Here is a 27,575-nt window from a genome sequence, read left to right as displayed (position 1 = left end):
GTTGGCCACATGTCGGCAAAGTTATGTGACATTAGTGATGTTCAGCGTCGGCGTATATTTTAAAGGCTTTAAAATATACGCCGTTCAATAGTCGACCTTAATCTTACAGAGAATGTGATGATTTTATGGATAATTAAAGTTAGTAATATATTCACAAACACAACAAGAAGTTTTGGTTGGGTTATGGGGAAAAAATAAATGAAATAGCAATTAGTAACAAAAATATTAGTCCAGCTTTACCATTTTCAGTTTTACCCCCAGGGCTATATGAACAAACTCCTCATTTTCATTTACTACACAAGGGAAGAGTGCAGAATAAAAGCCAGGTATATGATCGTATGAGGGGAAAGTATTCAGAACATGTGAAAATTCATACTGATGCATCCAAATTGTTAGATTAAAAAAAGTGTGCATTGCATTTGTTGTTCCAGAAAGAAGTTTTGCGATGAGTAAAAGAAATACTGATAATTTGGGGAACTTGTAGCAACTTCAGTCGTTTTAAACTGGGTGGAGAAGGGACCAGTAGGGAAGTATTTGATCCGCCCTCTAGTAGCGCACGATTGAGTATATCGTTATGACCCGGCCTAGGGGTAACCAGGACCCAACATGCAGGTGCAAAAAAAAAAAAAAGTGTTTTCTAGGACTGAACTGCAGCCACTAGAAGACAGCTCTGCTGCCCTAACCTACAAGCACTAGCACTCTCCTGCTAGTGCTTGTAAGAAAGGCCAGGAACAAAGCAATTAAAGAGGCTAATCAGCAGTTTATTCTCTTCGGATGGGAGCAATGCCAAAACAACAAACAAAAAGGTTTCCCTATCAGGAAGTCAAAGAAAACAAAGACAATTCTAACCTAAGCTCCTATCCAAAAAACAAAAAGGGCTTCTCACTCCTACTGAACTGCTGCAGTGTAAGAAATTACAAGGAACACTATTTACATTCAGCAAAGAAGGATCATCCAGGCTGGAGAAGCTAATCAGGAAGGCTGGCTCTGTGGTCGGCATGAAGCTGGACACTCTGGTGACAGTGGCAGAGAAAAGGACATTAAAGAAACTGATGGACATCCTCTGCACACAGTCGTAAACAATCAGATGAGCCTATTCAGCGACAGGTTGCTTCTCCCAAAGTCAAAAACCAACAGACTTAAAAACTCCTTTGTCCCACACGAAATCAGACTGTTTAACTCCTCACTAGAGGGGAGAGGGAGGGGAAACAGGGGGACAAAGGAGGGGGGAACAACTGAGCTGTAATGCTTCTTTACACTGTGCAATATTTGCAATTTGTTTTTTTCTTATATTCGACTGTGCAATATACTCACTCAAATGTGCAATCCTGTTTATCCATATTATATAGTCTGTATTTATATATGTGTATATGTGGTATATTTATGCTTATATCCTTACTCTCATTCCCCTTATTGTATCTGTAACATGCAACTTCTGTCGGTGCTGTGCTGCTGGAAACTGAATTTCCCGGAGGAACCCACCCGAGGGATTAATAAAGTTTTATCTAATCTAATCTAACATAAGTGCTCTTAGCTCAAACCACATATCTTAATCACAAATGGCTCACACGTTACAAAAAAAAAGAAAAAAGAGTACAGCTCAGGATTTTCACACATGCTCAGAAGTACAAACAGCTAGCTCTTTGTTGGATGTAGAGGAGACAAGGAGAGGTAGGTGGCTGTGAACTGGAGGTTAAGAGTAGGGATGGGTATCGTTTAGGTTTTATCCAATACCAGTACCAAATCGGTACTTTTTAAACGGTGCCGGTGCTTAAACGGTGCTCGAACCGGTGCTTAAAGAATGGAGAACACAAACTTTGTCCAAAAACCTCTCATGTTCAGCTGTTTTTTTGTAAAAAGATAACAATGTTAGCCTTTTCTGCAGCTATAGGACATATGTGGTCTCACTCTTGGCTGGAAGCAGTGCTTAAACAATGGAAGAAACACAAACTTTGTCCAAAAACCTCTCATGTTTAGCTGTTTTCCACTTTTTCTTTGGTCATTTTAGCCTTTTTGGCCAGGGTGAAGGGAGTATCTGCCATCAAACAAGAAGACAGCCGCATGTAACTACGATGGTGTTTGCTAGTTCACCTTACATTAATTAACATTAATTAATTAATACAATAATGTAATAACGTGGTTAGCATACTCAACGTTAATTACACACGAACAACATGAAGCTACTCACGCAGAGAAGAACGGCTGCTGCTGCCATCATCATCCTCATCATTTCTGCTACGCTGACAGGGCTAGGGGCCAGGACTCTCCTCTTCGGGTTTTTGGGGGATGTTGCTAACTCCGGGTCCGATAACAGGCACCACACCCGCAGTAGATGTGCTCGGTGTGAGGTCTCGCAGCAAGCTATCAAATACGCTGCATTTCTCGGCTTTTAAAAAAACGCTATGTGTCGCCAGGTGTTTCATCAGATTTGAGGTGTTACCTCCTTTGACAGTATCACAGTATCAGCTTAAAGCACTTGTTGCAGGCTGCTGAGTTTGCATCTTTTGCTGTGAAGTACAGCCAGACTTTTGACCGCTTCGCCTTGGGCATTTTTAATCTGTAGCTCTGCTCTGAAAGAACGTACGTACCTGGGCCCGCCTACTACGCTTGCAAAGGTAAAATGATTGGCTAGAATCCAAAGTGTATGACATCTCAGGAAAAAAAAGCACCGAAATGTGCGCTGCTTTTCGGTGCTTTTCACTCCGGAATACGCATTTTGTATGCGAATACGCAACAATCACCCCACTTTGCAGTTATTTATTTGTAAAAAATGTTTGGAATCATGTATGATTTTCGTTCCACTTCTCACGTGTACACCACTTTGTATTGGTCTTTCACCTGGAATTCCAATAAAACTGATTTATGTTTGTGGCTGTAATGTGACAAAATGTGGAAAAGTTCAAGGGGCCGAATACTTTTGCAAGCCACTGTACTACAGAGGACCATTCAAATGTACAGACAGGATTGACACGTCTACACTCAAACAGTTTTTGTCCAACTTGTTTGGCTCACTCACATATTGAACTTTCTTGGTAAAAATGAATTACTGCTCCCCTCATTCTCAAAAAAAAGAAAGTATTATTGTTCATCAGAATTCATCTCAGTGGCCACATTAACCTTCCAAAACCCATCTGTCACTTTAGCTCAAGTCCCATCAATCCATTAACAATTATTTAAACTGCACGAGTGCAGATCATCCTATCAGCTTTCCATTACCAAAGCCTGAAGGTGTCACAGGCAGCGGGCGCTGACTGCATGTAGAGTGAATACTGAACATAAATGTAGACCAAAAAGTGGAGCGTGAAACGTAACTCGAATAGACAAAAAGCGAGCCCTTTATTGTGGCTGATAAAATGAGTACAAAAAACAAGGGGAAGTGAATAAAAGGGATGAAAACTAACCTATGACAACTGTGATGAAAGACATGAACATGATTCTAGGCAGGAGCATGCAAAAAGCTAAGAGGAAAAAACATGAACATGGGACGTGAGCATGACCTGAGCTGAATCATGAAACACCCGGGCTTGACATAACAGCGTGAAAGTAACAGAGACAACCTGACAAAGACTGAATGAAAACTGAATACACACAGGAGGATAATGAGGGAAGTGGAAACACATGGGGAAACAGCTGACACAAATGAACATAACGACACCACAGGGAAAGTAAAACAAAACACACTGAACATGGGCTGTGTCCAAATTCAGGGGAAGGATGCTTTGAATGCCATATTTGGAGGCAATGATGTCACAGTGACGCAACAAAGGCTGTCCAAATTCGAAGAGTCCTCCAAATGTTGCGACAAATGTGTCCTTCATTTCCCCAAATTTCAAGGATGGGACGGTGTATCCTTCGTGTCCTACCATATCCCAGGATTCATTGGGGGCCATACAGGAGATTTTTTGCTGATAACGATGGCGGTCGAAGCGGAGCTAATGTGGGAGAGGACCTGTGAAAACTTCTGGATTTAGGGATTAACATAGTTGCCATGATTTCCTGTCTTATCTTATTTGTTGTGTGTGATCAGGACAATTCTGGAGAAGATGGGCCTGCAGGGGAAAGTCACCCTCTTGCAGGCCAGAAGACATGAGATAACTTTAAAGAATACAAAGTACGTATGTGTGTTATCAAGAAGATAATTCTCAAGAACACAAGTTAATAAATGTGCAATTACTAAGAGTTGTTGTGGTGTTTTTATTTGTCTACTGTCATTTTTGATTTCCTCTGCCTTTAGGATTGCAAGTATCCAGGCTCAGGAGAGGGGGTCAAGAAACAGAAACCTGAGTTTTCCCTGCCACAGTCATCTGAGTGTTTTTCTCTTTATTATTATTTTAGGATCCAAATTGCTGTTGTTGTGATTTCACACTAAACAAATGAATCTGAATTTAACTGAACTGAATTTTAACATTCATGGAGATGTTAAAAACAACAGCTTCAACTCTGCATTTAATTCATTATTAGACTCAGTTGGCTTCTCATAAAATGTAAATGAGCTGATGATCATGTTAGTCAGTGGTGCTACTTTCAGTCATTGTGCAAATAGAATAGAACAGAATAATCCTTTAATTGTCCCACAGGGCAAAATTTGGTTGTAACAGCAGCAAGAAAAACACATATACAAACAAACAGGACACAGAACAGAAACATACACAGGTTTTTTTTTACATATTTACATCAAGGACAATAGTTACCAAAAACAGAGTACTGTAGAGTTATTAAAATTAAATAAAATTAAATACAGATAAGAGGTGTAGAGATTAGAAAATTATTTTGCTGTTACTATTCATGTTGCATTAGTTATCATTTCATCGACACAGTTTTTGAAGCTGTTGAGGTTACATTAAAGTCTGTATTTCAAGTCTGTATTTCAGGTGGTAGCTTAATCACATGATAATCTTTCATTGCAGGTGCAACTGTATTCATGTTATACACATTGCATTTTTGTGCTAATTAAAGAGTTGAAGATCGGTCAATTAATTGATGGTCGGAAGCTTCAGCGGCGCGAGGTCCGACTGATCTATTGAGTAAAGTGACCTTGAGTTATGACAGAATTGCATACATGCTTACAATACATCACACATAACTTAGAAACTAAATAGAGGCCTGTGTGTTCAGCAACCGGCTGCATTGGAGTTCTGCCTGGTAACAGATGACTCAGAGTAAGGTCATGCACTGAAGCTAAGACACATGGGCTGCCTGAACACACATACACAGTGTCTAGACTTGTTTTGCTCGAAACTGCGAAGTTGTTTTACCTGCATACGTGACAGTTCAGTTCCACAAATAAGTGTAATAGGTAAAATAACAGGAAACATCTAGTGGAGGAACAGAGGAAGGAACTGTTCTTTTTTTAGAAGATGTTCAAGGTTGGAATGACTGGAACATGTATGTTTTTATCTGCTGTGACGCATATTACTTGTCGTCATATGTTATATATATCACACCCCATTTATTGTTCTGGGAAGACCGATGCTTTTTGGGGTGATCGTGCTCGGCTTCCCACATGTATGTGTTTTAATAAAATCATTGTTTTGACACACTGGGACTTTGCAGTCGTCTGTCTCTTCCTCAAATACGAACCATGACAGAGGCAAACCAGGTTGTAGTGTGAATCGGTTGATAATGTCCTGTTTATAAAGTTGGAAACCTGCACAGGTACACAAACACACATACAATGTTACTGTGTGTGAGAGAGTGACAGGATGTGTGTGTGTGTGTGTGAGAGAGTAAAATTCAGAGGCAGACAGCAGTGAGGAGGCGATTGGGACCACCCACCCCGGGGTAACACCTCCTGTGTATTATATCAGATTTGACAGGTTTCTTCAGTCTTGTACGGGTGCTGGGGTTGGCTGCTCGCTGCCTCTGGTCCCCGGCCTATCCTGCGCTTGCTGCCATCAAATTCAAAACAAGCTCTTATTTCTCTTAACACGGTTAAAAACGTTCAACTTAAATCCTGCTAAATGCAACAACTGCACCACCTGCTGTCTCAAATGTCACCCTGCACTGACTCAAGTAACAGCAAAGGATGCTGGGTAATATTCAGTGTGGTAAAAAAACGACCTTCCTACTTTATCCATGACCATAAATGCTGGAGCCGTGACTGTAAACCTGACAGCACTGATTTAAAGAGCCAGCAGACGTCACCCAGAGGTTACAGCTGCTGCGCCCCAGTCTGTGAGCCACAGCCAACCAGCTTAGCCCGCACTAACCCACCAGACCGCCAAGCAGCTGTTTTCATGCAGTGTTTGAAGAACACGAAGTCTGTATACTCTGATCTTAGTTCAGTAACACATCATGTGTGAAGTTAAATAAAATGTCCCTTACTTTTAATCTCTCCTCTTCCTCTTCTTTGCATCTTTCTCCATCTCTGAGTGTCACAGACTGTTTCTCTCCCTCTGAACTACAGCACACGTTTAGTGTCAAACGTCACAATAAGCACTTTGTGTGTTTGCTGATGTTTGCTGAGCTGTTAGAAAAGTTGCTGTATAAAAGTTACTCCTTTTATGTTCATGTTTGCTCCTCTTCTGCAGCGCTAACTGGATGCTGAACAATGCAGTGCGACTTTACATCTGCACCATGAACGCATCAACAGTGAGGGTGTGAGTGGAGTGTCGCTATTTTCTTATTGCTGAGTAAACATCTGTAGAAGAAACGCCAGGCTGCAGTTCACAAAACCTCCTGGACAGCTCCGTGTTTCCTCTCTAACATCAGTCTGTGATGGTCTGATGGAGGATTCCAACTGTTCAGCAGTCCTGGCTCTGCTTCGTCCTGTTGTTGCTTACATGATGCTCCAGATGTTGTCTGCTGGTCAGAGGTCTGGACTAGAGCAGGGCGATATGACCAAAAATATTTATCACGATATACATTTGAAAATTTGCGATAACGATATAACTGACGATATAATTGACACTAGACAAAATACTTTACAACTCCACAACTTTATTAGTGCAAAAAACACCATCAATGTATTTTCACTTAAACAAGCAGCTGTTTTTTATGTGCATTAAAGTTATATAAAAATGTAACAGTGCAAATTCCTCGCTGACAGTTTAACCAAAAGGCATTTCCAGTGGAAACTGGCCGACATATCCTCAGCATAACCATGTATAATATCCACAAAACTTAAAAAGAGCTTATCCACACAATACGGTGATATTATGTTGAAGCACAGTACGTATCACTCCGCGAGGCTCCTGCCTACGATAGCCGTAATGCTCCGACAATCCATCAAGCGGTGCAGCTTCGTAGCTTAGCAAAGTCGTACTAAAACATTTGACAGATTTTCGAGCGCCGTGTACATAAAATCGTTTCGAGGTCAGTAAACACAACCAGAATTCATACATAAGGCACACGGGATTATAAGGGACACTGTCGATTTTCAGAAAAATCAAAGGATTGATTTTAAGTGTGCCGTATTTTCCAAAAAAACACGGTAATAACGACGGCCCACTAGCATGCTCTACCAAAAATAGTGCTTTGTTGTGTATTTGACGTATTTGACCAGTTCCACACCACTGAAGTTGCAGCATTTTTACCAACCAGTTCTGGTTCATCCGTTTCATTTAACGATCCACTTTCGCTCTTCTCATTCTGTGTCGCCGCCATGTGCGTATGTAAACATAGGCACTGCGCATGCGCGTTTTACCCATATTCTATCGCGATATTTCATTTTCCTATCATTGCCCAAAATTACACCGGTATTACCGTGAACGGTATGATATGGCCCAGCCCTAGTCTGGACTGCAGGTGGGCCGGTTCAGCGGCCGTGCAGCTGGAATAGATGCAGTCTGCGGTTTAGCATCGCCCTGCTCAAACATGAAGGCCTCCCAGAGACACACGTCAGCACAGAGCAGGTGTCGGAGCAGATGTTACTCTAAAACCTGTTTATACCTTTGAGCAGTGATGGAGCCTTTCCAGATGTGCCAGCTGTCAGCTCCGATGCCCCCCATGAGAGCTGCAGGCTTTGACCTGAGCTCTGATATTGTTAGTCTGGAGGATGTGGAGTCCATTTTTGGCTCATAAGTAGAATAAGTAATCATAAATATAAGTAGTAATAAATAACGTTAAATGATTGGTCAAAGCATTAAAATTATGTTTTAGAAACTACAAAAAAAATCTCCGCCTACAAATCCCGGAATGCCGCTGTGCGAGGAGCAGCCGCCTCCACGTGCTCGGAGGTTTAAACGAGCGGCTGCAGCGCAGAGAAGGGGCGGGAAAGTGTGTCACTGGGGCACGAGGCTCTCCCCGCGGTCACATGGTCCCGTTTTCTGCCGCGTGCGGGCACGGCGGCCCCCGCACATTCATCATCATCATCATCATCAGCGTCCTGCTGCGCGCGCGCACGGTTTCAAAACACAGAGGCAGGCAGACAGAGGCGCGCGTGCAGCAGGACGGATCGTTTGGCTCCGCGTGCAGCAGGAACAGTAGTTTGAATTCACAGAACAAGACCCCGCTTCTTCTTCTGTGGTGGTTTCTTCTCCCACGTCTCCGAGCCTGGGATGCGTGCGCAGCGGTAGCTTTCTGGGACTTTTAAACGAGGGTCGCGTGCGTGGCTTTTCCTTGGATGTCACAGTGACCACCGCTGCCATGGACACGAACAACAACAACAACTCAGGTAAACACGTCCCCTACTCTGCACCTCACGCTTACATTAGAGCTCATAAGAGTGACGCTGTGCGCGTTCGGCGCGTTTATTTTGACTTTTAACAGCGCCGATTGGTTCGCGTGCGTGTGAGGGTCTCCGTGGAGTCCAGCGGGAGCGTGTCCCGCTGTTTAAAAGTTGAACTTTTTAAAAGTTGTCAAATTTCACATGGAGTTTGGCAGCAGCGCGGAGTGAAGGCTGAGAACAGCAGGTTACTGTTCGATTAGTAGACTGTTGGTATCGTTAGTATTGGACCACAGGTCGAAGCTTTGAGCTCCTGTGTGGCGCGCGAGCCTCTGTTCCGGAGTTTATGTCCGCGGTTCAGGTTCTCTCTGTGAGGGGGGCGCGGGCACCGGGTTCAGGTCCAGACCAGGTTCTGGACCCCGCATTGCCCTCACTGCAGTCGACGTGAGCAGGTGTCCGCGGCCGGGTTTCTGGAACAGCGGGTCCCGCTCGGCTCATGTCCGGCGGTGGTCACGGGGACCGTGTACGTGACTGCGCGTGTGTGTTCGGGTAAGTGGGTCAGGGTGACAGCGGTAAGGTCGGAGGGTGGACAGGTGTCAGGTGGACCCGCAGGAATGTGTGTGTACGTGCTCGCTCGCTTGCGCCAGCAGAGCGCCCGTTGCCGGTTCACATGGACCGGCAAACCGAGCCATGTGCGCTTTGTTTTCACGGAGCTCCGCGCGCTCTGATTGGCTGCCACTGAGCCTGAGCTCATTGCATAATTACGCGGCTCCTCCCCCGGCTCCTCCCCCTCTGTGCTCGAAACACGATCACATTTAAAGATTTGTGCACAGTCACGTGGTTTGACGTTTGCTCATTTTCGCTGACGTCAGGAGCCTTTGCTCTCTTCTTCTGCACTTTTATAGTTTGTATTTGGATGTGATCAGATTATTGATCATGGCTGATTCTGATCGATGACCGGAATGAGGATCTTTAGCACACACTGATGGTTCATCGATGACAGTAGTTACAGTCCAGCTCTCACCTGTCCTCACCTGTTAAAGCTGGATTTTGGGTGCTTTTGTCTCCCCTTGCTGGCGCAGACAGGAAGCACACAAATACAGCTGAGCGCTGGTTTCTGTGTGTGGCTTTAATCCGCAGCAGCACAGACTGCACTCAGCTTGTTTCAGGCAGGAGTCACAGCGTTTTATTCAAATGCCACACTACGCACGTTTGAGCCGTACACAGAGACTCCTGCAGCTGACCGCGGTGACGTGGAGCTGCTGGGAGACGTAAAAACACAAAAACATGTATCTGTGTTAAAAAATCACTCAGGAGATTTTTCAGACTGCAGGATTACTGATGTAAATAACGATGATATATTTATCACAGGATATATTTATCCTGCCGTATCCCCGGGATGGAGCGTCGCTCTGCTCGTTGTCACAGATCGCCGCATTTGTGGTTTAAAGCTCATCACAGCAGACACTTACTAACACTACACTACCCATGAGCCTCAGCTGCTGGTGCTGAGCTCGATGATAACAGACATTCGTCGCACTGACGTTCAAAGAGCGTTTGACTCGTGTTCGTTTGAGCTTCCTGTCACCTCAGAGTTCAGCTAACACGTTCCCCTGCAGCGCTGCGCGCACGCCCACAAACCTCAGACCAACTTTAAAAAACGCTTAAACACCTACTTAAAAGCTGATAAAGAGTCTTCTTAGAGAACATTTAGTAAAAGATCACTGCAGCACTGTCAGAGAGACTCTGAGGACACATCAGAGTTCAGCCTCGAGTTGTTAGCCAGTGACGTCCAACTTTGGTACTTTGAAATTCCCACGGTGAGCAGAGACCCTGATGAAACACATTTACACTCAGTCAAAGAGGGCGAACATGTGTCAGCAGCTGGATCCTCTCCTCTGAGGTCAGCACAGTGACTGAAGGAAGCACGCCATCCTATTCCAAGCGTGGATCGTTTAAAACCTTCACGAGGACCTGAAGATCATGTGATCTGTCCAGAGACCTCGTGAGCAGCAGAGACATGCCACGTCACCGCCGCGAGCATCAGCGCTAACGGGAAACTTTATTAGAAAATGATTCCCAGCTGGAGCATGATGCTGGTGTCAGGTGGAGGTGAAATGAAGCTTTCTTATCTCACAGGCTGATAGAAGCCTTCGCAGATTACCCAGAATGCACTTTGTGGAGCTTCCTGCAGGGTACGCTGGTTACTGCTCCTCTGAGGATGTGACTGATGAAGTCACATGAAGGTTATTGTTCTTCTGCGGTTTCAGCTTTCATGATTTCTGAGTGGCTATCGCTCACGAGGCGAAGCAGCTCATCTGCCAATTAGAAGGTTGGTGGTTCAATCCCTGGCTCCTCCAGGCTGGGGCAAGACGCCAGCCCCAAAATGTTCTCTGACACATCCAACGGAGTGTGTGTGTCAGTGTGTGTGTGTCAGTGTGTGTGTGTGTGTGTGTGTGTGTGTGTGTGCTCTGGGAGTAGAAGAGCACTGTACAAGAATCAGTCCAAAAACAAGCTTCTCCTCCTCCTCCCTGACTCTTCTTATTCTTGGACTGTGAGCAGCTTTGCATGACTGACAGTTCATAATAATCCTTCTGTATCTGACTCTGGACTGACTCTGCAGGCCCTCATTCATCCTCTGGGATCAGCAGGTTTACTCTCTGTGATGTCATAGAGGTAAAAAATGTGAATACCTGTTCAGAGCAGTCTGCAGTCTTGGCTCACACTCAGCTCGTTACGAGAAACTCTAGATTGTTAAATATGAACATCGCCATAGCAACAGCAGATATATGACAGGAAGTGAGGAAGAGGTCACGTTTAAGCTGAAGAATTGGATTTTACTGCATTAGAAAACGCTGCAGATCTGAGAGTGTGTGAGAGAGAGATGAATGGCGGGAACGTGAGAGCATGTGCAGAGGGAGAGTAGGCGTGGGTGTGGGCGGGCCTCTGGCGCTCCAGTCCCGTTGCAGAGCCGTCTGAGTGGAGCAGGCACGTGGCTCAGGGGCGTGACCACGGAGTACACACGAGCCTCCCTCCGAGGCTGCATGAGGGAGAGGAGGGGAGGAGGAGGGAGGCAGCAGGTTCAGCACAGACATGAGCACAGCTCGGATGTTTCTGTGGTCAGACGCTCAGAGTCCATGTGCAGCTTTATAAACATGTCACGTGACCTTCAGCAGCAGTCGTTTGTATCTGCATTTCCACGCTGACTCCTCTGTCTGTGTGTCTGTGCTGGTCTGTGAGCTCGCTGTGGTTCCTCGTGTAGCGTGAAGGTGATGGCGGCTGCTCTCCTTGTTCCTGTCTTGGTGACCCAGTTTGTGAACTGGCAGCAGCCTTGCTGTGTGCAAGCACAGACTCACAAACTACACATTCAGCCTGAGTCTGAGCAGCAGAACATGACGGTGATCACAGCTCGCACTGGTCGTGTGTGTGTGTGTCACGTGCAGCTCTGACATGTGCAGACAAACATCATCCTCTTATAACAAACAAAGAATCAGGGGTTTCCTCCTGTTTGTGTTTCTGATTCCTCGCTGTGTCCATGAACACATCGTTAGTCAACACTAATGCTCTGTGAAGGTCGCTGCGTGTCACGAGGTGAAAGGTCACCGTGTTTGTCCCAACCTCAGTGGGGTGGGGTCAGGTAGTTGGTGATATTGTATCATACAGGGACACCAGAGGCTGATACTTAATCAGATAAATTCACATATTTTGGGAACACTACAAAACAGAGGGCCCGTCTCTGCAGCGTGTTCCTGACATAACGTCCAACGCCATCAAACACTGCGGTAAAAACAGGGCTGTAGCCTCCCACAGAGATCAAACCTGCCGCTGTGCTGATCGTGTTCAGCGATCACAGTCTGCATGTGCTGCTCATGAAATCGTTGCTCAGAGCTTCACGTGATTTACAGGATGCTGATGGGAGGCAACGGATCTGCAAACAGTCAGACGCTGTGCACATGTGGCAGCCGATCTGTCCTTTGTAATCATTGATCACTTCATTTTGAGCATGCTCGTAGGTAAACTGGTAGCAGACCAACATTCACAGCAGCTTTCACTGATGCTTTGATGGAAACCTGAGAAGGTGTGAGTCTGAGGAGTAGTAAGAGCAGTAACATCTAAATCCCGCCTCTGCTGAGCGGCGGTACAAAGTCACGCTGCGCTGCACAACGAGCAGAACAAAGAGCAGAAATAAGCACTTACAGGCTTTTATTTTGTAAGAGGAGGCTATGATGTGTACAAGCAGTAAACCGGGTCGCTCCGAGCGTTCGGGGAGTAGAGGTGGAACGCTTCCTCCTCACCACTGTCAATAACCTCTGACCTCCCCTTGCTCTCCTGCAGGAGGCGTGATCTCCTACGTGGGCTCCTCCGGAGGCTCTCCCACTCGGACCAGTCCGGTCTCCATGTACAGCGAGAACTCCAACTCCCAGTCCTTCTTCACCTCCTCCTCCTCCCTCACCCCGCCCTTCCTCAGCTCCGGCTCCAGCTCAGGGTCAGCCGGAGACGACGGCTCCTCCTCGGCCTCCTCCTCGGCGGGAGGCTCGCCTCGAGGCCGCGACGACGGCGGCTCTCTGAGGACGTCGCCCAGCAAGTCTGTGGCCAGTCTGACCAGTAAGTACGCAGTTTGTTTGCATGTTTGTGTGTTGAGCTGAACGGAACCTCTGATGTCACTTCCTGTGTGTAACTGTGTTTCAGAGCTGAACGGCATGGTGCTGCTCTGTAAGGTCTGCGGCGACGTCGCCTCAGGTTTCCACTACGGCGTGCACGCCTGCGAAGGCTGCAAGGTGAGATCTCACACACACACACACAATGAAACTACTGACTTAATAATAGTATATGTGTTAATTAATTAAAATCTAACACTATTATTCTTATTTTATTTTGTAATATTTCAGAGTTATTTACTTCCTGTTTATTTTCAAATGCGTTATTTCTTTATTCACACACATCACATACACACAGTCTTTAAGTGATGATGTGATGAACCCTGCTTCAGTCCAAACTACTCTGCATTTATTAAGGCTGTTGTGTTTTTAACATGTTTTAATACTTTGTATCTTGTTCTGTTTAATCTCAATAAGCCCCTAAAACAGTCAGTGATCACTGTCGGCCTCTCTCGGTTTTTATCACCACTGTTCATTTTAAAGCTCAGTTTTTAAACCCCTTCGATGTAACTACAGCCCAGCCCATGCAGCAGTATATTAATGACTAACCTGGTATTGTGGATGGATTATCGCAGTTGTTCTCCTGGCTGAAGTTTGGTCCGTTTACAGCATCCTGCCATGCGATTGCATTTGTCCCTAACCATCGGGAACCCTCACGTTAACTTTTATCGAGTGGAAAAAAGTTAGCGTTCATCCTCCAGCTTCACTGTGTTTATGTTATGCTAACATAGATCATTAGCACATCATTATATACCAGCTAGCCCAACTTCAGTAACCCTACAAACGTCACTGCTGTTTAGTTTTCTGTCAAGTAAGTTTCAATTTTTCAGAAATCTCTCAGTCAGAACATGTAATATTATGTTTAGGTGGAGGCTAGCGAGCTAACTTCCTGCTAACTTCATAAATCCTGTTTTCATGGATGCCTGGATGTTAAACTTAATAGTTACACCTGGTAAAGCAGCAACATGATCATTTTATTACAGATGAAAGAATTTAGACAGTTTGTAACTCTCAGTGATGCCGCAGTGTTCGTTTGACTTTGGGACCTGAAACGGCTAATGACGTCAGACTTAAAGACCGCATATACAGTCTGCGGGTTTTGGCAGTTTTGGGGCTTGGTGGTGACGATGATGATGATGATGATGATGAGGTGACGGTGTGGGCGTGTCTGGTCTTACAGGGCTTCTTCCGCCGCAGCATCCAGCAGAACATCCAGTACAAGAAGTGCGTGAAGAACGAGAGCTGCACCATCGTGAGGATCAACAGGAACCGCTGCCAGCAGTGCCGCTTCAAGAAGTGTCTGTCTGTGGGCATGAGCCGCGACGGTGAGCGCCCGCCTCACCTGCACGCCCACCTGCATGCCCGCGCACTCTGAGTCCGGCCTAACTCCTCCTCTTCCTCTTCTGTCCACAGCGGTGCGTTTCGGGCGGATCCCGAAGCGCGAGAAGCAGAGGATGTTGGCCGAGATGCAGAGCGCCATGAACAACATGGTGAACGACCAGCTGCAGAGCGACTTCCAGCTCGCCAGCCTGTCGTCGTCCTCCTCTTCCTCATCCTCTTCCTCCTCGCCGTGCCCGGGGGTGACCATCGCCCCCCAGCCTCAGCCCTCAGCCCTGCCTCCAGCCCCCTCCTCACCCTCCCCCCCTGCTTCGGCTTCCTCTTCCTCCCCACCGCCACCACCTCTTCCTGCCCATCAGAGCTCCTCCCCCTCCTGCTCCCCACCCCCCAGCCCCGGGATGGACTCCACCATCAGCGCCATTGCTCGCGCTCACCGGGAGACGTTCCTATATGCTCACGACAAGCTGGCCAATAACCACATCTACCACAATGGAGAGGCGGAGCTCTGGCAGCCCAACCGCTGCCCAAACGGTTACCATGCCAACGGCCTCAACACCATCTACCACCACAATAACAACCTGGCCGCAGAGTGCTACCTGCCGGAAAACAGCCGCACACATCATCACCGTAGCAACGGGAGGCAAAGCCAGCAGAGCGGTCCCGCTGGTCATGTGACCCAGGAGCAGCGCTGTCCAGTGAAGAAGCAGACGGGGATCGTGCTGGTAAGAGCTCATCCACTGGGGGGAGGGTTTACAAGCTGTCACCTAATTGGCTGACGGTGCTGTCCTCTCTCCGCAGGCTTGTCCAATGAACATGCAGCCTCACGCCGACCCCTCGAAGACCCCACAGCAGATATGGGAGGACTTCTCGCTGTCTTTCACGCCCGCCGTCAGGGAGGTGGTAGAGTTCGCCAAACATATCCCCGGATTCAGCGATCTGTCCCAGAACGACCAGGTGACCCTGCTGAAGGCAGGCACCTTTGAGGTGAGCCTGTGATGTCACTCGGTTTATTGGGCAAGGTTTGTGCTGATTGGTTGATTGAGATTCTTTAGATGCTGTACCCGACCTGACCACTAGGAAAACTGGGGGCGCTGCACCCACCCTCTAGATCACGGGTGGGCAATTCCAGGCCCCGAGGGCCGGTGTCCCTGCAGGTTTTAGATCTCACCTTGGGTCAACACACCTGAATCACATGATTAGTTCGTTACCAGGCCTCTGGAGAACATCAGGACATGTTGAGGAGATAATTTAGCCATTTAAATCAGCTGTGTTGGTTCAAGGACACATGTAAAACCTGCAGGGACACCGGCCCTCGGTGCCCACCCCTGCTCTAGATATTTACCATGTCTTCTCCCTCAGCCAGTTACATCACTGTCATCCAATCAGAGCACATTTTAGGGAAATGACCTTTGACCTTTGAAAAAACCAATGAGTTCACTCTCGAGTCCACGAGAGTGCGAGTTTAAAAACTCCCACCAGTGTTCCCGAGATCAAAGATCTGAAGCTCAGGTTGCTGCGTTTAGTTGCATTTGTTCATGGAGACGTAGCGGTCGCAGTAGTTGTTTGGTTGCAGCATTATGTTTCATTGTGAGACTCAGTCTTTTAGTTGCTGCATTGTCTGTAGTTACAGAAAATGTTGCAGATGTAGTCCTGGAGCTACAGCATGATGTTTACTTGTTGCTGTAGATGTAGTTTGTGTTGCAGTTGCTTGTTTTCTGTGTAGATTTGCAGTCATCCATATCATGAAAGCTTTCTTTCCCAGCTCCTTAGACTTGCTTGTTGTTTAGTTGCAAGTGTTGCTGTAAATGTAGTGGTTGTTATAGTTGCTGTTGTTGCAGGATTTGGCTTAGCTGTAGGAGTTAACGTGTTGCTGCAGTTGTAATATGCGGTGTATTGGCTGAAGTTGCTGTGTTTAGTTGCAGGAGTTTGGATGTGGTGATTCCTCTAGGCAGAGGATGTTGATTTATTAGCAGGAGCTGCAGATGTAATGTTGCTGTAGTTGCACGTCTCCTCGCTGGCTGATCAAACTCGTGTCAGGCTCAGATTGGATGAAACCTAAATGTGTCGGTGACATCATCGCGCTTTCACTGATTGCCCGTCCTTGTTTCCTGTCTCAGGTGCTGATGGTGCGTTTTGCGTCGCTGTTTAACATGAAGGAGCAGACGGTGACGTTCGTCTCCGGCGCCACCTACAGCCTGGAGGAGCTGCGAGCAATGGGCATGAGGGACCTGCTGGGAGCCATGTTTGACTTCAGCCACAAGCTGGCGGCGCTGGAGCTGGACAGCGAGGAGCTCGGACTCTTCACCGCCGTGGTGCTCGTGTCAGCAGGTGAGCAAAGATCGCCGCTGCCGTAGATTAGCTGAAACGTATCACAGTTATTTAAGCAACGTGTTGACAATTTAAGAAGGAAGTATAGAAAATCAACTTCCTGTTTGTAGCACGTAACTACGGTGAGTTCAGGTGTAGCGTGGCAAGCTACACGGTGAGTTCAGGTGTAGCGTGGCAAGCTACACGGTGAGTTCAGGTGTAGCCCGAGTTTGTGTCGTTTAGCTGTTGTTGTTGTTTTTGATGCACGCTCAATCATCCAGGTAGGAAATCCCCAAAAGTTGATTCTTTCATCTGGATGTTTTCAGTGGAGAAACGTTTCGTCACCATCAGGTAACGTTTCTCCCACTGAAAACTTCCAGATGAACAGAATCAACTTTTGGGGATGTTGTTGCTGTTGCTGCTGTAGTTGCACCAGCTTGTTGAGTTGCAGGTTGTGCCATGTTTGGTGTAGTTGCAAAAGGTACTGTTTGTTCAAGCTGTTGCTGTAAGTGTCGTGGTTGCAGTGATTTAGGTGGCAGCGGGATATGTAGATGTTGTTGCCGTAGTTGATGTATTGTGTTTAGTTGCTTATTTAATTATATTTGGTTGTTGTTGTGTGTCAAAGTTGTACATGTGTTTGTTTTTAAACTGTTTAGTTGCAGCTGTTGCTGTAGATGTAGTGGGTGGGGTAGTTACCGGGTTTGGTTCAGTTGCAGTAATTGTAGACGTAACAGCTGTTGCAGTTGCTGCAGATGTAGTGGTTGCCCGGTGCTCGCTGACCTGCCCTCTCCGTGTGGTTTCAGACCGCTCCGGCATCGAAGACGTGGTGTCGGTGGAGCAGCTGCAGGAGAATCTGATACGCGCTCTTCGCTCGTTGGTCAACAAGTCACCCGTTGCCCCAGAGAGCGAGCACCTCGACGTGGACTCGCCGCGCTTCACCAAACTGCTGTTGAAGTTGCCCGACCTGCGGACACTCAACAACATGCACTCTGAGAAGCTGCTGTCTTTCCGCATCGACGTTTGATGACATCACTGCGATGTCACCACATCGCCACGCTCTCCACCCCTTAACATCGCAGCGTCATCCAGACCGCATCGTACAGACTGGCAGGATGATGATGTCATCAGCAGAACTTTTCAAGACATGCGTCTCCCCGCCAAAATAAAAGTGTGCTTTAAAACAGTTGGTTGATGTTTTAAAAGAGCAGGCCGCCATTTTTAAACCACACTATTTTAACCTGTGTAAGCCCAAACCGTTAGCTTAGCCTAGCCAGCCCAGTTCTTTGACTTTACTGGAGCGTCGCCAGCAGGAAGTGTGAAAGACAAAAGAAAGAAGCGTGAAGGACGTGGACGACGACAGTCAGACACATTTCAGCCGAGTACGCTAACTGACGAGCTCACACAGAAGAAACCTGTTCGTTCAGCTTCACTTCCACTTCCTGTTGATGTCATCATTCTATCTGATTTTAGCTTCGTTAACGTTCATGATGAGTTCAGACGCTTTTAATTTGAAAGTTTTCCCAGCTGGAGACAGATGCACACTAAAAGTAGCTCTTTCAAATGTCTTCACCATAAACACACGAGTAATGTGGACACATCGAGCAGCTTTTAATGATTTTAAGGACTTTGGGATCAGCTCCTTTGATTTTCAGCGGCCGGCGATCTCTGACTGCGGCAGCCTCCGCTTCCACTCTGCAGGAAACAGAAACTCTTCTGGTATGAACTGATTCATCCTGAACTTCCAAACTGTGGAGCGCCCGGAATGATAACTCCATCCACTAAAGAGATGGAGGAGGCGGGGCGTGACCTGGTGACGCCTCAGACAAACCTTATGCAGCTGATGTTCTGTAAAGAAACTGTACATAGCCATAAACACAAAGATCCAGCTATACTTGAACTATTTGCCCTGAGATCTGTTGTACACAACTATTTTTTGTTAATATGAATATATGCCTGTGCAGATATCGTGAATATTAAAGTATGTACGAGCGAGGAAGTGCACCTGATAAAAGAAGATCTCTGATGTATTTTAATCTGTGGTTTATGTTGTAAAGACGTTATATAAAAATATGTAAAATTATATATAAGTTTATGCACACATGAATCTGAGTCGTCTTGAATCTATAATAGTCACATTGATCATAAAGATGTTACTGTGATGGACTTGATGATTGGATAACGAGTCAGAGCTGAAGTAAAACGACTCTTCGACCTTCAGTTTTCTCTCAGCTAAGCTCATTTTACCCACCAGCAGCTGCTGACACGTTCTGATTGGTCGGTTCAGGACAGGACGCCCGCTTCGATCTTTCCAACCGTGCAGACGCTAGCAGCAACATAAGAGCTCCATGAGTGTGGTTGGAGGAGAAGCTGGAGTCCGTCAGTTACAGCGGCTGGTGGAGATGCTGTAGTGGCAGGGTTTGATGTCACAGACTCAAGCTGCTGCTGGTTGTAGTTGCAGCAGCTGTAGAGCGGGTGGTGTGGCTGCAGAAGAGCCTGATCCGAGCTCTCTGTTATTATACTGGAGCAGCTGGCTGTGCTGAAGGGGATGCTATCAATTAGCGGCTGCTCGCTTCATGCCCCAAATCAAAATGGAGGAGGCTGTAAAGCAGCTCATGATGTTGGGACTAACAGTCATAAAAAGTCATTTTACTACAATAAAAACTTTTATTTAAATAGCGCCAAATCCCCATTCACCTGTCAATCAAAGAGACCACGCCCCTAATAATGAAAACCTTAAACAATCCCCTGTGCGGTTGTTATGAAGAAATGATCAAAGCGGTTTGTGTGTCAGGCTGCAAACGTTTTAATTTTAACACGGAAGTCTATGGGACTGACTCACTGCTGCCTCCGCTGGGCACCACAGGAACTGCAGCTCTCAGTGCTTCCATGTTGGGTTTATTCTAGTTTATTTAGTCCACAAACCTTCGTCTATGTCACCTAGCTCACCTTTATTAGTGGAATATAAAGGTGTTTAGGGTTATATTCCAGTGGGTCTGAGCTCAGTGGCACAGTCTGCCCTCTGGTGGCGTTTTTGTGCCTTGCACTACTGTCACTGAAATACAACATCTAACATCTTCTCTTCACTATCACACATATTTATCTCTCTGTGAACAGGAAAGTATGAGAGGAAAAGAAAAAATATTTAATCTGTAATTTTAGGTTAAATGTATAATGTTTCATACAAGAAGGAGACACGTTGATAACGTATTAATTAAAACAAATGAAAAACATATTTCATATGAACTATAGGCTGTAAATACAGCAGCGCCAGCTTTCTCCATCACCAGACTCCATTGACTTTTTCACTGATTTTAGAACCTCAGACTGACAAACAGACATCCAGGTGTGTCTGAGCAGCATCAGGTGAAGCTGATCGTGATTGGTGGGTTTTTGGAGGTTAGTGTCCTGTTGGCTCTGAGCTTTCAGCAGTCAGTGGGACAGCAGGAGAAGAAGGAGAAAGTGAGTCACTCTGAGGAGAAAGTAGGTCGAACTGCAGCCTCATAATCAAAGTTCCACTTTCTGGATTCTGATTGGCCAGCTGCCTCTCGATCTCAGCATCCCCACTGCCCAATGAGCATCCAGCGGGCGGAGACGAGCGCTGTGTCCCAGTTTCAGATGGACTCGCACATCACTTCCTTTTAGTGCTCTGCTTCCTTATATAACACGTTTACAGCTGTGTCGTGCGTCACCGTGACAACGGGTCACTATGAACACTGATTTACAGCAGCAGGAGGAGGAGGTCGAGGTCGTCAGGCAATAAACAATAACACAAACTGAGATGTTGCACACTTGTCTGTATGTGTAACACTGAGCTGCAGGCACATGCTTCATATCCACACCTGCATGCTGATGATGTTTTCGTGTGGGAGCAGTCTCCACCAGACTCCAGTCAAAAATGTTTCGTTTTTCACACGTTCACTTTTACAGTTACGTGTTTTTCAAACTTCAGTCAGATGTTTATCCGGGTTAAAGCTCCTTCACTGACGCACCAGACTCCACTCATATACGTGTGTATTTACAGTTAATAATAGCTGCTTTTATTACACCTGGCAGCCGTCTCAAAGCGCTCTGCTTATCTGAGGAGATGCTGACAATCAGTAAATGCTTGTCGGCTTTTCTGCCTTCAGCCGCGGATTTCGTACGTTCCTCAAACCAAACTCCATTCACATCTGTGCTCATTTCAAACACGAACAGAATCCTTCACTCAGTCCACTCAGATATTTTCCTACTGGTGACTCAGCAGCAGTCACACACGTCCATGCTAAGAGTGGGTGAGATGTGTGTGGAGGGGAAACTCCACAGTGATCTGCAGTTATCTCATTCTTCAGCCGGACTCCTGTGCATACACACTAACCAGCAGCTGCTTACAGTCAGCTGTTTTTACTCCACTGTCCTCTCACCAGACTCCAGGTGGACCTTTCCACACCTTGCTGTGACCAAAGATCAGTGAAAATCTAACTATGTGCCAAAGAGCGTCCGTTTTACAGGCTGTAATTTAGAATTACTTGTTACACCAAACTCCGTTTAATTTTTGGCTGATTTTACACTTCCGTGCATTTGAACCAAGCCCCGGTGAGAAACGTGCTGTTAAACCTGCATGTTCTGCAGACACACGTGAGCTTCGTGGCTGTTTCCGTGTTTCTATGAGAACACGTGACCCGGTGTGTCAGAAGCAGGAAGTCTTCCCGCGGGCTGCGCTCGGTTTTCCCTCAGGAGCCGCTCTGTCTGGTTTCTGATGGCGTGACGTGTTCCTGACATGTTATCTAATCACGCGGACATGCGTGTGTGTTACGTCACGTTGTACAGTATCGGTGCAGCAGTGCATGCTGGGAAGCAGCAGACAACAACACGAGAGGAAACAGCGACTCCCGGTGGCAGCTTTACAAAATAAAAGCTTCAGCTAAAGAATTGAATGAACATTTTTTTCTGCTGGATTATAAATGAAAGTAGTTCATGAAACGTTTTCAAACATCGGTTTTTTTGGTTTACATTCAAAAACAGACCCAGCTCAAGCAGTCGCCATCTTTAACTGGATTAGAGGCAGAAATGGGTCTTTAAAAACAGCCTTTTTATTAAAAATGAAAAGTTTTACTCTGCAAACATTCTTTTATTGATTTAAATCCTTCAATAATTTGTTTATTTTTTTCTCGTAAAAATTCCTTTAATTTGATATATTTACTGACAGTTTCATTATTCCCTAAATATTTTCTTTATACTTTTTTTTATTTTCAGTACAATTTTTCTTATTCTTTTATAACTGACTGCATTAAATTACGAAGCTTTGTTAGAGTGCATAAATGAGTCCCTTTGTTACCTGAACACTTGGGTCAGCTGTGACTGATGGACGCTTTTATTAGTTTAAAGATGAAGTTTCTGCTTCCTCTGTGTGAAACTGATGCTTCTGTAAATTCTATAAACTTCTTTATTTATCAGAGACAAGCTTCATGTTTCACAGACACAGTTTGTCCTTCAGGCAGAGGTTTATTTTCATGTCATGTGATCACAGACAAAAACACTTCAGGGCAGGTAACACATGTGCAGGTGAGAGAGCGACCCCTGGTGTACGTGTGAGAGAAGACAGGAAACGGTACAGGAGGAAGACATCGGTCAGAGGAGAGGACTGCTGTGGAGAAACACCAACCACTCGGTCAGACGCAGCTCACCACTGGGAGGCTGACAGACACAGACACACACGCACGCACACACACACACACACACACACGTTCGTGTGAGACACTGCAGCTGGAGCAAGAACACACGAGGTAATATCAGAACGACTGAGAAGAATCGTTGAGGCGGTCTTTGGGAGGTGGAGTAAAGTGGGACGCCTGTCACACCCCACCTGTGCAGGGTAACCATGGCGACACAAGCATTCTTTGCTTTCCCTGACTCCAAGCCTCGCGTACTAACACACCTGAAACTCAATAATTTCACCTAAAAACAAGAATAAAGCACAGACTGTGAAAACAGCAGCTTCCTGTTACCTTCAGCCCAGATGTGTCCACATGTTGCCCGTCCCGCCGAACGGACAGCAGGCGCGCTCGCCCCGCGCGTGGGTATCCCTCCTCCACCTCCAGGTGACACACCAGCGATGCCGTCTTCAGGTAGACGAGGAGGCGCTGGGCAGGGCGCCAGTCGATAGCGAAGCTGAAACACAGTTGGTGATTAAAAGACGGCGTGTGAAAGAGGCCCCGCCCATGTCAATTCAATAATTGGTCAGCGCTTCACCTGGACCGCAGGCTCTGGATCTCAGACAACAGCTCGGCCTGCCCAACATAACACCGCATCACTTCCAGCAGGGCGGCGCTCAGCTCCACCCGTCGGCCCATCAGGCTGTCCTCCGCGAGGCCCGCCGTCCCCTCGCTCACCTGAGGATCAGACACCTTCATCTTGGCTACACATACTCACTGATCGATTGATCTACAGTTTGAAAGACACGCCCCCTCGCATCTGTGATATCCAATCAGTTTTAACGAGTACTGATTATTGATTAACAGTTCTGAGTGTCGGAGGAAACCTGACATCACGCACACCTGTGTCCTTACCTGCAGTCTGAAGCGGTTGTCATGGCTCCAGGTGACTGACAGCCTCAGCGGCTCCAGTTCATTGGACAACAAGTCAGAAGAGGGGTGTGGCCTGAGCTCCACACACAGCTCTGATTGGTTGAAGGCGAGCAGGTTGATCTGCATGACATCCTGCGTGGTGCTGACGTGCACCTGCAGCCTGCCAGGTGACAGGAAGTCAGGTTAGTGCAAGGGCTTCAATAGAGTCATGTGACTTTGTGGCACTCACTCGTCTCTAAGTCGCTGCCACTCAATCAGGTGACCGAGTGTCACCTCTAATTCCGCCCTCAACTGGGCCAGCTGAAGGTCACATGACTGCAAAGCATTCTGGGCCTTCAGCAGAGACGACTCCAGCTGCTCACTCTGCTGCCTCTGCAGGGAACAAGGAGACAAGGGCAGGAGGAGACAAGGAGAGGAGAGGATGAGGCAACAAAGAAAAGCAAGATTACCTGACGTTTCACCTCCTCGACTCTTAGTGTTCAGACTGACTTTAACCTCTGTGTGTGTGTGTGTGTGTTCCTGTCTAGCTATCTTTGTGAGGACCGAAATCTGCATTCTACTATACTTGTGAGAACCAGCAGACACTTGTGAGGACACACAACCCGGTCCTCACATTTTTGAAGGCATTTAAAAGCATTTTTGAGGCTCAAAATGTGGTTTTAGTGTCAGGTTTACAATTAGGTTATGGTTAGGTTTAGGGTAAGGGGCTAGGGAAACCATTATGTCAATGAGGGTCCTCACTAAGATAGCTGAACGGGGTTGTGTGTGTGTGTGTGTGTGTGTGTGGATACCATGTTTACATGTCTTTGTGTGGACCAAACTTGGAACGTGACTATACTTGTGGGGACCAGATGACCGTCCCCACAAGATTGAAGACATTTTGAGGCTCAAAATATGGTTTTAGTGTCAGAGTTACAGTTAGGTTATGGTAAAAAGGAAAAGCATTATGTCAATTAGATGTCCCCACTAAGATATGAAATCAAGTGTGTGTGTGTGTGTGTGTGTGTGTGTGTGTGTGTGTGTGTGTGTGAGCGTGACCTTGCTATGCAGATGTTGAGCCAGCTGTGTGAGTGTGTGTCGTCTGTCGTGGATCTGTTGGATTCTGTCCTGCAGAGATCTGAGCAGCGCCTCCGTCTCCTCCACCCCTGATCTGCTCTCCACCTTCAGGGCCTTCCACCTGCCCCGAGCCCCGCCCTCTGACACACACACACAGTAAGGACAATTTTTTTGTGCTCTTTCCAGGTGAGACAGCACCACAGTGTGTGTGTATTTAGGTGTGTGTGTGTGTGTGTACCTGGCTGTGGGGGGCAGGACTGTGTCATCAGTTGCTGGGCAGACTCCAGACCTTCCAGCAGTGACATCATGGAGTCGAGGACAAACAGCTGACGCCACAGAACCTTCTGCATGCGACGGCGGTCCTGAACACACGTGACAGGACGACTTCAGGGAACTGTTTTGATCTGTCAGCTGATTGCAGTAAATACAACATAAAAGAGATGATGTCACACAGAAATTAGAGCCAACTTAAAATAAACAATAAAACAACATCATAGAAACATGAGGGTGACACACTGACGGGGCTCAGTGTTCAGGTCTGAGGAGGATTCATGCCCACTCACAGGAGCACAGGTATACGAAACATATTCCATAAACAAACACTCAGAGTGTGTGTGTGTGTGTTCTGTTAGCACTGGACTTTATTAAACACACCAAAACATCTGGATCCTGAGCATGAGGAAGAAGACTGACTGAAGCTCAGCTCACTGAACCACTGACACACTCCAGACTGCTGCCTGTGAGTAGTGATGGGTCCAGCAACACTGACGCACCGACGCATGTATCAAGCTCACAGAGTGAAGCCTGTATCGGTGCGTGCGTCGCTTTAAGAAAAAGTCACGTGATCGATTCAGCTGCTGTATCGCTCATTGCCAACGCGCCAAACTGTGTTTAAAAGGTACCGCGTCCGCAACTGTCAACGGAATGAGTCGCCACCAAAAAAAACCCACAAAATTACTCTCGCAAAGATAAATAAAAATACACATCTCTCCATAACAAAATGGAGCCCGAAAGAAAAAGAAATGTTTCTGCTGTGTGGGATCATTTTGATCTTTTAACTGCAAATAGTTTGTCTGTCTTTGTTTCAGTGTAATCTATCAGAATAGGAAAAACAGCAATGTGACCTGCAGTGTAAATTATTTCATTTTATGCAATGTCGCATCTGTTCTGCATTTCTTACACAAACAAAAGCTCCTCCTCAGTGTTTAGGCATTACAGAGCCAAACATGAAAATGAGGAGACAAACACACCGAGAATGAACACAGGTCGGCCTATATTGACACTGAACAGCTTTTTTATTAATATGTGTTTTATTATTTTGAAATCAAGCATCTAGGAAGACTGTTCTGGACCAGGCAGTCCTGAATTTCATTATAAAGGACTGCCAACCCCTTAGTATTGTGGAGAGTGTCGTAGAGAAACATCCCGAGATCAGAGGATCCTTTAACGTACTGGGGGAATAGGAAGACATCTTATCAGAACCTTTTCCACCTGGCTTTACAGTTTTTGTGTACCCCATCTTCATCTGTGCCGGTGAGTTTTCCAAAGCTGGAGAAATGGTGTCCAAAAAACCCAAAAAAAAAAAAAAAAAAAAAAAAAAAACAATAGACTGAATGCAAAAACATTGGATAAACTTATTTTTCTGAATAGAAATTTATAATAAACTCTGAGTCAATTACATTTAAATGGGTAATATTATATTCACAATACTTTAATTTTCCCCTTAATGTCATTCACAATATATTTTAAAGATGTCTACAATATTTGCAATGTAAAAGATATAAAATGATGCCATGGAAAGTACCTTACAGTGTACAAGTATGATGAGGTCATTGAATCAGTGTCTGTTGTGAGTCTCAAGTAAGTTGCCTGCAATGATATTTAAGGTCCAGCAGGTGTCAGTATGGAGCAAAACAGCAACACTGTGTCGACACAGTATCGATACAGTTTGGGGAATGTGCTGAAACGCTTCACGAGGCCTCATCTACCCATCACTACCTGTGAATCATGTGACATGGCAGCCATTTTTAATGAGGATAGACAAAGCAAAGCCTTTGGCCAGCGTCCCTCCGTTACTAACGTTTCTCAGCCTCGTAGCTGGACTTCATGTATTTTCATCAGACCCTACAAAAGTCTGTTTCTGCTGTCAGCCTAAGTTTGCTGAACAGAGCTTCACTGTTTCTGAACAGTGATAATAAACACCTCCTCTACTTTATTCTAACGTTGCAGGGATGACTGTAGCACGGTGACGTGTTATACACACACACACACACACACACACACACACACACACACACACACACACACACACACAGGAAACTGCTCAGTAACTGTGTGTGTGAGTATCAGCTGCGTGGTGTCTCTGGTATGAACACTGATTGAAGTCCGCTCTGACAGGCTGGCCTCACTCAGGTGAGAAACTTTAAAACTTGTGAGTGAACAAACTGAGGGCCTGCTCTCCATTTCATCTGACTTGTTTACGGTTTAACTATTCCCTCAGGGGGGGGATCAGAGGTCAGGGTTTTGTGCGTTTCGCGAGGACTCTGATGTGTTGTGAGGTGTAGGCGGACAATTTTCTGCCACAGACCGTAAGGAAGAGCACCATCCGCGCCGCCTGGTCGCAGTCCGGCTCCGGGTCTCCGCAGGGCTCCAGCAGGGCCGGATCACAACGTTGCAGCACGCTGACAGCAAACAAATAAACGAACAAAAGTCAATACTGAACCCTCGGTGACGCAGACCGTTAGCTTCAGCTGCTAACAGCCGATAAACTTCAGATTTTCAATGTTTTATTTCATCACACGAGGCAGAAAACCACCGCGTGACCCACGGTTCACGTGTGAAAGGGTTTCTGGGGTGGAAACAAACATTTATTGATGAGAAAATATGAAATATTTTCAGACTTACGCTCGCACTGCCGCCATCTCTGTTTTCAAATATCCGCGCTCCCACCCGGGAGCTGATTGGCTCTCTGACAGGGACGCTGCAGGCAGTTAAGCCAATCATCGTGTTGAAGACAGCGACACTCAGCGGTGAAATCTGAAACGCACC

The 27,575-nt window shown here is 46.3% G+C and overlaps 2 protein-coding genes across 4 annotated transcripts; one reads left to right on the top strand and one right to left on the bottom strand.

Annotated features, from left to right (window-relative positions):
- Positions 1-8,142: 8,142 nt before the first annotated feature.
- On the top strand, positions 8,143-19,012 carry nr1d1 (nuclear receptor subfamily 1, group d, member 1). Of its 2 annotated transcripts, none has more exons than XM_039611731.1 (8): positions 8,143-8,614; positions 12,941-13,210; positions 13,295-13,383; positions 14,444-14,588; positions 14,677-15,323; positions 15,400-15,585; positions 16,719-16,929; positions 17,712-19,012. In XM_039611731.1, the coding sequence occupies exons 1-8, from the start codon at positions 8,587-8,589 to the stop codon at positions 17,930-17,932; spliced, it is 1,797 nt and encodes a 598-aa protein (XP_039467665.1). In that variant the 5' UTR covers positions 8,143-8,586; the 3' UTR covers positions 17,933-19,012. The 2 variants fall into 2 exon arrangements, with proteins under 2 accessions (XP_039467665.1, XP_039467667.1); XM_039611733.1 differs by lacking the exon at positions 8,143-8,614 and adding an exon at positions 8,767-9,154.
- A 3,357-nt stretch (positions 19,013-22,369) lies between these two features.
- si:dkey-225f5.4 lies at positions 22,370-27,546 on the bottom strand. 2 transcript variants are annotated; one of them, XM_031728636.2, is made up of 9 exons: positions 27,432-27,546; positions 27,115-27,208; positions 24,766-24,889; positions 24,510-24,667; positions 23,701-23,843; positions 23,454-23,631; positions 23,137-23,276; positions 22,893-23,055; positions 22,370-22,581 (listed from the first exon to the last, which is right to left on the bottom strand). In XM_031728636.2, exons 1-9 carry the CDS (start codon positions 27,446-27,448, stop codon positions 22,516-22,518), a joined length of 1,083 nt encoding a protein of 360 aa, XP_031584496.2. In that variant the 5' UTR covers positions 27,449-27,546; the 3' UTR covers positions 22,370-22,515. The 2 variants fall into 2 exon arrangements, with proteins under 2 accessions (XP_031584496.2, XP_039467228.1); XM_039611294.1 differs by having other exon boundaries at positions 24,766-24,938; positions 27,432-27,448.
- Between the last annotated feature and the right edge of the window lie 29 nt (positions 27,547-27,575).

Source organism: Oreochromis aureus, linkage group 4, assembly GCF_013358895.1.
Source record: "Oreochromis aureus strain Israel breed Guangdong linkage group 4, ZZ_aureus, whole genome shotgun sequence".
NCBI classification, from domain to species: Eukaryota; Metazoa; Chordata; class Actinopteri; order Cichliformes; family Cichlidae; genus Oreochromis; species Oreochromis aureus.
This window is presented reverse-complemented; position numbering and strand designations above follow the sequence as displayed.